The sequence below is a fragment of the Camelina sativa genome, chromosome 2, assembly GCF_030686135.1.
Source record: "Camelina sativa cultivar CO46 ecotype springtype chromosome 2, ASM3068613v1".
NCBI lineage: Eukaryota > Viridiplantae > Streptophyta > Magnoliopsida > Brassicales > Brassicaceae > Camelina > Camelina sativa.
Window position 1 is genome coordinate 12358120 of NC_141881.1, and position 11988 is coordinate 12370107.

The 11988-nt window shown below is 36.3% G+C and overlaps 1 protein-coding gene and 1 pseudogene across 2 annotated transcripts; one reads left to right on the top strand and one right to left on the bottom strand.

The window, feature by feature from the left end:
• LOC109126567 (putative acetyltransferase At3g50280) overlaps positions 1-5431 on the bottom strand; it is a 30966-nt pseudogene extending 25535 nt beyond the window's left edge.
• A 2563-nt stretch (positions 5432-7994) lies between these two features.
• Positions 7995-11561, top strand: LOC104721994 (alkaline/neutral invertase CINV2). Of its 2 annotated transcripts, XM_087482362.1 has the most exons (6): positions 7995-8391; positions 8972-9393; positions 9850-10281; positions 10366-10556; positions 10638-11005; positions 11083-11561. In XM_087482362.1, the coding sequence occupies exons 2-6, from the start codon at positions 9001-9003 to the stop codon at positions 11376-11378; spliced, it is 1680 nt and encodes a 559-aa protein (XP_087338488.1). In that variant the 5' UTR covers positions 7995-8391; positions 8972-9000; the 3' UTR covers positions 11379-11561. The 2 variants fall into 2 exon arrangements, with proteins under 2 accessions (XP_087338488.1, XP_087338493.1); XM_087482367.1 differs by lacking the exon at positions 11083-11561 and having other exon boundaries at positions 8149-8391; positions 10638-11010.
• Positions 11562-11988: the final 427 nt, after the last annotated feature.

Here is an 11988-nt window from a genome sequence, read left to right on the forward strand (position 1 = left end):
AGTCAGATCCGAAATGGCTAGATAAAGACAGGAGGGTAAGAAACCTCTTGAGTCACTGTCTGGGAGATATGGTGCTTAGAAAAGTCATGAAGGAGCCAACCGCATATGCTAAGTGGATAGCTCTAGAGAACAACTATCATGCTAAGACATTGCCACACCGGTTCTATCTTAAGCAAATGTTCTTTAGCTTCAAGATGGAGGAGGACAAGAACCTAGACAAGAATCTAGATTCCTTCAATAAGCTCATATCAGACTTATCTAGCCTAAACGTGGAGATAAGCTAGGAAGATACGGCTGCGATCCTCATGAACTTTTGCCTAAGAGGTTTGACAACCTTGTACACACCTTGAAGTATAGCAGCAAAGACAAGGACTTTGTTACTCCTAAGGAGATCATCATGTCAGCATATTGTATCGAATTGGAGCTGAAAGATAAGGGGGTACTAAAGAAGCCTGCGGAAGAAGGGTTGTTTATACAGACAAGAGGCATAACTGAAAAGAAGACTCAGCCAAAGGGAAAAGCAGACTCAAGGGGCAAGTCTAAGACCAAGAAAAGGACTTGCTGGATTTGTGGTAGTGAAGATCACTTGAAGAAAGACTGTCCGAAGAAGAACCAAGCGAGCACAAGTCAGAAGGGTGAAGCAAACATTGCACAAGCTCAAGGTGCTGAACCGTTGATGTTGACAGTTTCAGAATATCAACCAAAGGATGCTTGGATCTTGGATTCTGGATGTTCTTACCACATAACATTCAAAAGAGATATGATGTTTGATGTAGAAGAGGTAAATGGAGGAAGAATTCTGATGGGAAACAACACATTATGTGAAATCACAACAATCGGGAAGGTCAAAATTGTGAACTACAATGGGACTGAAGTAGTGTTGTCTCAAGTCCGATACTCACCTACAACAAGAAGAAATCTAATCTATCTGGGACAGTTGGAATCAAACGGATGTTGGTTCAAGTCTATACATTTTAGACTACAAGTGTTCAAAGGAAACAAAGAAGCTCTCGCAAGAAACTATAGAGACACACTATATTTTCTAGAAGGAAAGGCGGAGCTTGAGCAGGTAAATGTAGCTGAAAGAACAATGAACACAACCGCTTTATGGCATAGCAGACTTGGCCATACAAGTGAAAAGGTGTTAAAGTTGTTAGTCAAGTAGGAACTACTCAAAGGAAGTGAGATAGCAGAATTGGGGCAGTGTGAAGACTGCATTCTGGGAAAATCTCACAGGTTGTCCTTCAAGACTGGCAAGCATACTTTAGAGGGAATTTTGGAGTATGTACATTATGATCTTTGGGGCTCTCCGAACGTGACACCAAGTTTGGTGAAGTGTCAATACTACATATCTTTTGTAGATGACTTCTGAAGAAAAGCATAGGTCTTCTTTCTCAAGACAAAAGATGAATCTTTCTCCAAGTTTGTTGAATGGCTGTCACTAGTTGAAAATCAAAGTGGAAAGAAGCTGAAAGCATTAATTAAGGACAGACAATGGTCTGGAATTTTGCAACAAAATCTTTGATGACTACTGCAAGGAAAAAGGGATCATGAGGCACAAAACATGTCCTTATACCCCACAGCAAAATGAAGTTGCTGAGAGGCTAAATAGAACCGTGCTTGAGAAGGTAAGGAGCTTACTGGGTGAAACTGGATTGGGAGAACCATTCTGAGCAGAAGCTTCATCAACAGTCGTATATGTGATGAATAGAACTCCATCCTCACCATTAAACTTTCAGTTTCCTGAAGAGGTTTGGTCGGGAAGGAAACCGGATTATGATCACCTCAGAAGATTTGGCTGCTTGGTTTACTATCATGTTGATTAAGAAAAGTTGAAACCAAGAGCCAAGAAGGGGGTATTTATGGGGTATCCACAGGGAGTTAATGGTTACAGAATTTGGAGCAGTGAGGATAAAAAGTGTATTGTCAGTCGAGATGTAATGTTTTGAGAAGATATTTTGTACAAGGATATCGGTAAATTGCCTGAAACTGAAGAGGCGATATCTGAGAAGCATGGGAACAAAGTAACATTCATTTTACCTAGTGAAACTGCAAGAGGAGAAGCATCTGGATCCACAAATGAGTCAATAGAAGAAGGTGGAGCTCCAATAGAAGAAGGTGGAGCTACTTTAGAAAGTGGATCAATAGAAGAGTCAGAAGAAGAGTCTGAAATTGGTGGTGATTCGCTCAGAAGTTACCAACTTGCAAGAGACAGAGAACGGAGAGTTAACATCAGACCACCGAGTAGGTTTGACGATGGTGATGTTGCTGCATTTGCATTCACCATGTCTCAACTTGTAAATGCTGGAGAACCGACAACCTATGAGGAAGCTATAAGCTTTAAAGAAAGACTGAAATGGATTGCTGCAATAGAGGAGGAGATGGACTCACATCGGAAAAGTCAGACATGGAAAGATGCAGACAAGAAAGAAGGTATGAGAACCATTGGGAGTAAGTGGATTTTCAAACTTAAGCTGGGAATACTAGGAGTGGAAGAACCGAGATACAAGGCTCGGTTAGTAGCAAAAAGATTCTCTCAGATTGAAGGGGTAGACTATCACGAAGTGTTTGCGTCTCTGGTTAAACACATCAAAATCAGGGTGGTGTTGTCAATGGTGGTCCACAAAGACCTTGAACTAGAACAGATGGATGTAAAAACAGCATTTTTACATGGAAAGCTGGAAGAGGAAATTCTTATGGAGCCGCCACAGGGGTATGAAAATGGTGATCATGTGTGTTCACTATAGAAGTCTCTATACAGATTAAAACAATCTCCACGACAGTGGAACCTAAGGTTTGATCAGTTTATGAAATCTCAGAAGTATACAAGGAGTCAGTATGATCTGTGTGTCTACTTTAAGTGCCTAGAAGGCGATGAATATGTCTACTTACTACTCTACGTAGATGACATGTTACTAGTTGCTAAAGACATGGCGGAGATTTCAAGATTGAAAGAAGTGTTGAGCAAAGAGTTTGAGATGAAGGATCTCAGAAATGCAAAAGAGGATACTGGGGATAGACATCATCAGGGACAGAGAAAAGGGTGCGCTATCACTGTCACAAGAAAGCTATCTAGAGAAGGTTTTAGCTAATTTCGGTATGAAAGATGCAAGACCAGTTCAAACGCCTGTGGGGGGGGGGGAGAATTTAAGCTGTCTGGTACCAAACCAGAAGATAAAGAAGAAGCTGAGGCAGAGATGAGAAGCGTACCTTATGCAAGTGCTGTAGGGAGTCTCATGTACTCCATGGTTGGGACACATCCGGATATAGCATACGCAGTGGGCCTGGTGAGTCGATTCATGAACTCTCCTTGCAAACAACATTGGGAAGCAGTTAAATGGGTGTTTCGGTACATAAAACACACAACAGATTTCAAGCTCACTTTCACTAAGTCGAAGGATTTCAAGGTTACAGGCTACTGTGATAATGACTATGCAGCAGACCTAGATAAGAGAAGATCAATTACCGGTTTAAGTATTTCAGGTTGGAGGAAATACGGTAAGCTGGAGATCCGGTCTTCATCAACAAGTGGTAGCCCAATCGACGACGGAAGCAGAGTATATGGCACTCTCTGAAGCTGCCAAAGAAGCTCTGGTGGCTGATGAGAATAGTGAGCGAGCTGGGTATTCCGCAGAAACAAGTTGAAATCTTTAGTGATTCCCAAAGTGCCATTTGTTTGGCCAAGAACAGCGTGCATCATGAACGCACAAAGCACATCCAGGTGAGATACCACTTCATACGAGGTGAAATTGAGGAGGGTACGCTGAAAGTCTCGAAGATCAACAAAAAAGAGAATCCGGCCGATTTGTTAACAAAATTGATACCGGTGAAGAAATTTGAGGAAGGACTAAGCAACTTGAAGGTGCTACGGGAGTCAAGCTCTGATAAGAGCTAGGGTCCTGACGGTCAAGGTGGAACGGATACCTCCTGCGGTGAAGGCAGAGCGGTGGTTTCTGGTGGTGAAATCAGAGAAGGGGGTCGACTCTTCGGTTAACTGTCTGAGCAAATCAAGGTGGACATTGTCGTTTTGATGATTTGGATCAGACAGGTGGGCTTCTTCAGAGAGTTGGGCCAGTAACGGTAGCACAGGCCCAACTTGGTCTGCTAAGGAGATTGCCCAGGAGACAAACGACAATGGCTCTGTCGTTTTAGTAACATCACATCTGAAATGTGTGTATCGTACGAGTTTGTCTTGTATCACCCTGCAAGACAACGACAGAGGGCTATTAAAGGAGTGAGGAGCAGAGGGAACAAAGCAGAGAAGCATTTGGCGTTACATTACAGAGATAAGGACCAAGTTGTCGGTGAGAGAGAAACCTAGAGTGGGTGAGAGAGACTTTTGTCTTCTTCATTGTTCTTGTTCTTTCTTGGGGTCTGATTCTTTCGTAAAGGGAGAGACATGAGCTTGGGGTGAGTTTGTTCAAGTTGTAATTGCTACTCTGATACTCCTTGTGAACCGGTTTCAGGTTCACTGAGACGTACCGGGATCACATTGATCCTGGGAACTCGTATATCCTCGTGTCCTTTACTTTCTTGCACTACAAACCTACAAACCTGCAAAACATAAAACAGAGCACAAGGAAACACAAATCTGTTAGTCATACTCGGTCGTTTCTCGGTTAAACACTCAAGGAAAATCCTAACAATTACTACAACTCTGTTTTTATATATTTGAATATAATATGATTTTGAGATAGCTATATACAAGAATGAGTAAAACGTACCTTGACTGATAAGAGACTCATGGTGTAACCATTGCGGTTCAATGCTTTGTGTGGTGATCAAAGAAAGATTGAACAAGCAAAGGAACATACTTGGACCCAACAATGTCTAATACACTTAGATCTGATACAGCATGGATAAATCCAGCACAAGGACTTTTATTACAATCAACAAACACTGAGTGAGATCTTTGATTTTAGTTGTGGGAGTATAAAGTTGAGAGGCGACCAGCGAGAAGATAGAAATGGACTAGTGTTATGGCAAGTGACTCTTTGAGCTTCTGAAGCAAAGTCTCCATGAACTCTTTTGCATCGTCAGATTTAGAAAACGATGGTTTGAGAAAGAGAAGACCCTTTTAGATGTAATGGATTGAGAGAATGAAATGATCCAATGGTGAAAAATGGTATGGCTCTTTCCATTTTTCAGGGAGGGTTTATGGTTTGACGAAGCATTTTGAGATAATCTTTACTTCCGATGAAAAAGAAAAAGAAGGAGTAATCAGTTTAAGATAAGCTCCTTTGCTTCCCTTTTATTTTCTTTGCTTTATAGATGAGTTACTTATTTATTTTTGAATAAAATTTATCTTAAAAATATATTGTAGGAAAATGACAGCCAATTTTTTTTTTTTTGACTTTTGAGAAAAAACAAATGAAGAGTATTGTCATTTAGTAAATAGAGTTATTTACCTTTTTGTATAAATAAAGTACATTTACGTCTATGTATATATATATATATATATATATATTTAAAATTTCTTATTCATATATATTACAAAAATCTAATGATGTTAAATTGTTAATCACCAAAAATTTTGCTAAATATTTATCATTATCAAATATACTGTCAAATTTTACAAGATCATGATACGTGTAAATTGTATAGATTAGATGTTAACAGATGTCAATTCTATATTTATAAAAATATTTAAAATAAAAATATTAATTTTTAAACCTATCATAAAAAGTAAACTATACATAATAAAAAATAGAAATTTGTTAATATATTTTAAAATAATTTCTAATTTATCTAATTATTAACCTGATTCTACCGGGGTTTTTATGTTGATATATATTAATTAAAAAAGGACTCAAAGTTCTTTTTTTCCTGCATTTTTTTCTTGAAAAAAGGAACACAAATAAAAGAAGATGAGTAAATCACATCTCTACATATCAATATTAAAAAATACCGGAGATGAATATTAATAACTTAGAATAAATATAACTAAATTTAAAGATAATTCATAGTAAAAAGGTATTTTAAGGGACACTTTTTTAAATATGTTGTTTTGGAATTGTCAATACCTTGAAAGCAGATTTCTTAGTATTTCAGTTTTATAAAGCCTAATTTTTTCAGATCTATGAATATTTTTGTTGAAAAAATATATAATTTAAATTGAATTAAGACAAATGGTTCCGGCAGGGCTCAAACCCACGACCTTCGGCTCATAAGACCAACACTATAACCAACTGAGCTACAAGACCACTTGTAAACAAATGAGGTATACAGACGCTGTCACAAAGATCTACGATTCTTTCTCTAGCATATATAAATTGAGATGAGGGTTAAACATTTAAATTAATTATATATATATATATATATATATATATATATTTATTTATATTATATATTTTTCTCATATATTTTTGATTAAAGTACAATACTATGATTTTGTCTTTTACTTGTGTTATTCTCAGCGTTATACCTAAACCATTCGTAAAACCAATTCCAAAATATTAAAGTACAATACTATTAATTATTTTAAAATTTTATAAAATGTACCTAAATTTTACGGATGTCTCGTATTAACATAAATAATATGTGATATTAATTACAATAATATTTTCCATAATAGTAATTTTCAGATAATATTTCAACTTATCTTTACTAATTTTGTTAATATTTTCTATTATAATTGAATATTTTTATGCATATTTTTGTGATTTAAAATCTTGAATTTTTATGATTGAATTTATGGTTGGTTTGATTAAATTTTAGGATAGTATGTACATGTGAGTACGAGAAAACATATTAAATTTGTAACAAAAAAAGGACATGTATGTTATACCACAAAGGTTATATAATTTAGGAATAATATATTGCTAAATTGTTGAGTTATTCGATATTATAGTTTTTTATAAACTTATAAAAATTTTAAATTATAAAATTGTGTATTAGGCGGGTCATAATCTAGTATATATACATTTTAAATTCATTACTAACATTTATTACAAAAATTAGTAATGTTAAATTGTCAATCACCAAACATTTTGCTAAATATTCAAAGGGGGATTTTCAAAAATACCCCTTTTTCTATGACACTTTTCAAAAATACATTTCATGGTATCTATTTTCAAAAATACCTCTTTTTAATATATAAAATGACTAAATTCTAAACCTTAAACCCCAAATACTAAACCCTACTCCCTAAATGTAAAATAGAGAACTTAAACCTTAAAAAAAAAAATTTAAAATTAATTTAACATATAGTAATTGTGTAAAAGAGGACAAAAATGAAAATGTTCAAAAAATGATATTTTTTTAAAGGGGTATCTCAAAAAGGGTATTCTAACAAATTCTCCATTATCAATAATATTGCCAATTTTTTAATAAAACATGATTGTACAATTCTTTTTTAAAATTTTATTTTGTAGTTCCCAGTTAAATATATAATTTCTCACATATATTAATGATTACATAATTTATTGTATTTCTTACAATTAATTAATTAATAATTAAATTGATAGTAAAACTGTTACAAATTAATATAATAAAATTATTTGGATTCGAGTTCAATTTGGTTCGGTTTTCATTTTCCTAATCGGTTCAGTTTGGTTCTTTGGTTCTGTCCACATTGTTAAAAAAGGTTGAGTTAGAAGCACGAGTTCATAACAGCTTAACAGCTCCTCAGCCAAACGCTGCTTCGTCTTTGTTGTCAGACCAACAAGCCTTGAGGCAAATAAAATTGTCTAAAAACAGAACCATCATCAAAAGTATGCAGTTTTTGTGTTCTAGGTTCAACCCGAGCACCCCAACGAACGCCTATTAATGAACATGAATTATTATATTAAAGCTCTTTGTTTTAAAAAAAAAAGAATTATTATATTAAGCTCTCATCATTCTACTAAAAAAATAAAACATTACATAAATGTGATATATACTTATTAATTATTATTATATTGCCTACCTAACACACTAGCAAGCTACCAGTCCACCACTGTGATGGTTGGTTTATATGTCAAAAACAAAAATCAATAACAATAAAGATAAAAAGTGACTGGAAAACCGATAAAATAAGTATCCCAAGCGAAAAGTCCAATAACCAAATCAGACAATGAGATTCACTTACTCGTTCAGTACATTACCGGTTACTCCACGTACAACCAATAACACAACTTGACCGTATCTTTACCGGTAACTACCGGTAAACTCTGTCCCTTTCGTCGACATGTTTCCCTTACCAGACCCCGTTTTGTTTTGTTTCGGTCTCTTTAACAAGTCCTGTTTTGTCTTCTTCTTCAATCTTGTTCTAATCTAATCTATAAAACAACAGCTTCACTCTTCATGACTCTTTTTTCCACTTTTCTTACTTTCTTGCCCCTTCCTCTCTCACTCTCCGGCGATATCGCCGGTTTTTGGTACGAGTTCTTGACGCTTCCGTCGTCTTCTCAGGTTTGGTTTCTTTCTTATAATATATCTCACTTATGTTAGAACCATTATGTATTTAAATCTAGATGTAGATCTGGTTCTCATGGGGATCTTGATTAATATTTTTTGTTATTAACAGTACTAATCTTGTATTATTGTTTGGAACTATTATCATTAGATAAGTTTTGATTTCTCATGTATACTTTGTTATGGACTTATGGTTAATCTCGCGTGACTCAACGACGCAAGAGTTTTTTTGTTTAATTATTTGGATAAGTAATTAAATAAGATAAAAGAGAGTAAGAGGAAAAACAAATTATAATATAATTAGACACAATTTATTTGGATAAGTTTTTTTTTGTTTTTTTTTGTTCAACCCTTTGGAACTTGGATAAGTAATTAAACAAGAAAAAAGAATCTGTTAAAAGGTTTTTTTTTTTAATCTTAAGATAAACACAATTTATTTCTGAAAAAGTAAAAATCCATTGTTGTTACAAAATGAACATAGTTTTATTTCCAGATAGAGAAAAAATCAGTTTAATGATTTTATCTTAATAACTGATTTTGTGTCTTTTTTATTTTATTTTTATGACTGAATCTATAGATCTTGTTCTATCAACTAAAACGAAAGAAATGGAAGGTCATAAAGAACCATTGAGGGTAAGAGTTGAAGGATCACACACAAATTGTTCATTATCAGAGATGGATGATTTCCATCTGACTCGGGCTTTGGAGAAGCCGAGGCAGCTAAAGATCGAACGGAAGAGATCATTCGACGAGAGATCAATGAGCGAGTTATCGAATGGCTATGTAAGACAGGACAGCTTTTTAGACATGGCTCATTCTCCTGGAAGTAGGTCAATATTGGACACTCCTCTCTCTGTAAGGAACTCGTTTGAGCCTCATCCGATAATTGCTGAGGCTTGGGAAGCTTTGAGAAGGTCAATGGTGTTCTTCCGTGGTCAACCTGTTGGTACCATTGCAGCTTATGACCATGCCTCCGAGGAGGTCTTGAACTACGATCAGGTAACTAAATGATTCCGTAATCAATACAAGCGATTAGCGAAAAACAGAGACATAATCGTGAAATAATTCTATATAATGAGCAAAGTTCTCTTATTTAGAAGCTTATTTTACGTTTTTATTCCCAATCACTCAATGGCTATGTCTTAGTGTTAGATAGAAACGTTGTTAAAGACTTAGCTAATATATAAAAGGTTTAAACGACACAAACTTTTCTAAATCGTACTCGTTCACTTTATCTTCTTGATTTTGATTAGTCAAACTTAAAAACACTATTTAGTAACCTAGACAAACTTAATGCTCTTGGTATTTTATAAAATAAAGGTCATATTATTTGATTTTGGTAACAAAATGTCTTGGTATTTCATAAAATAAAGGTCACGTTAGTTTTTATTTTAGTTAGAGCATTTGAATCCAGAGCACATAATATCTTAAAACTTTTATTTTATATTTGTGTAGGTGTTCGTACGAGACTTTGTACCAAGTGCACTGGCGTTTCTTATGAATGGAGAGCCAGATATAGTGAAAAACTTCTTGCTCAAGACACTTCAGCTTCAAGGTTGGGAGAAACGTGTTGATCGGTTCAAGCTCGGGGAAGGTGTTATGCCAGCGAGCTTCAAGGTGCTTCATGATCCAGTCCGTAAAACCGACACAATCGTAGCGGATTTTGGGGAAAGCGCTATAGGAAGAGTAGCACCGGTGGATTCAGGATTCTGGTGGATCATACTTCTCCGTGCTTACACAAAGTCTACGGGAGATTTGACTCTGTCTGAGTCACCAGAGTGTCAGAAAGGCATGAGGCTTATACTCTCACTCTGCTTGTCCGAAGGGTTTGACACTTTCCCTACGCTGCTTTGTGCTGATGGTTGTTCTATGGTTGATAGGAGAATGGTAAGAGCTACCTTCCAGTGTAAACGAACAAACATCTTTTTAGATTCTTCACACTAAAACCAAATCTTGATTTGTACATTGTAGGGTGTTTATGGATATCCTATAGAGATTCAAGCTCTGTTTTTCATGTCGTTGAGATGCGCCTTGTCAATGCTTAAACCTGACGAGGAAGGTAGAGAGTTCATAGAAAGGATTGTGAAGAGACTTCACGCCTTGAGTTTCCATATGCGCAACTACTTTTGGCTCGACTTCCAGCAACTCAACGATATCTACAGGTAAAATTCTCAAGTCAAAATGATCCAACTATAGATTATTTATGATTCAATCGTAACTAAAATGTTAATTTTGTTGTTAAGGTACAAGACAGAGGAGTACTCACACACAGCCGTGAACAAGTTCAATGTGATGCCGGACTCGATACCAGAGTGGGTTTTCGACTTCATGCCTCTCCGTGGAGGGTACTTTGTGGGCAATGTAAGCCCGGCCCGTATGGATTTCAGGTGGTTTTCTTTAGGAAATTGTGTCTCCATCCTCTCTTCCTTGGCAACTCCGGATCAGTCAATGGCTATTATGGATCTCCTTGAGCACCGTTGGGAGGAACTAGTTGGTGAGATGCCGCTCAAGATATGTTATCCTTGTATTGAAGGCCATGAGTGGCGGATCGTTACTGGTTGTGATCCTAAGAACACTAGGTGGAGTTACCACAACGGTGGATCTTGGCCAGGTTAGCATTCTTTTTGTATAAACTATAGACAATCATGTGAAACGCTTGGTCCTTATCGTTATCTTTTTTTTGTGTAGTATTGCTTTGGACGCTCACGGCTGCATGCATCAAGACAGGCCGGCCTCAAATCGCGAGACGTGCGATTGATATAATTGAGTCACGGATACACCGAGACTGCTGGCCTGAATACTACGATGGTAAACAAGGAAGGTACGTTGGAAAACAGGCTAGGAAGTACCAGACTTGGTCAATCGCGGGGTACTTGGTTGCGAAGATGATGCTTGAAGATCCTTCCCATATTGGAATGATCTCTCTTGAAGAAGACAAACAGATGAAACCTGTTATCAAGAGATCTGCTTCATGGACTTGTTGATTTTTGTTTTCTTACTTTTTTTTTTCCTTTTTTTTTTTTTTTTCTGTCAAGAGATCTTATCGAGTCATCGCTCTGTTTTGTATTGGCCTATTTAAACAAAAACTTGACATACGTTTTTGAAGCCAACTTGAACATTACTTATGAATGGGCTCATTTAATTTATAAACACTAACTATTGAAAAATGTTTTAATGTGATTAGAGCAGCTCCATTGTTTTGGTCTCCCACTATTTTAATGCTTTTTTCCCATGCACACACGATCATTACTTTCCCCATTATGCCAAATGCATTCCCAACGTTTTTGTATAGGTCAACAGTTATAGACTCATGGAACCCTGAACAGCTCTAGACTATGATGCTTGGTGGTAACTACCGCGCTGCTCAGGGGTTCTTCATGCAATATAGATGGACCAACGGTGGCAATATTGAGGCTAAGTACACTTCACAAGCTGCTCATTTGTATAGCCAGATTCTTGCTAAGGAAGTTGCTAAAGCCATGACCGAAGAAACTACTACTCTACCTTCTAGAAGCATCTACTGCCACCGGTGCCACTTCTTCGCCTAAAGCTTCTTATACAGTTCTTCACAGTACCTTCCCGAATCGAGCCCTA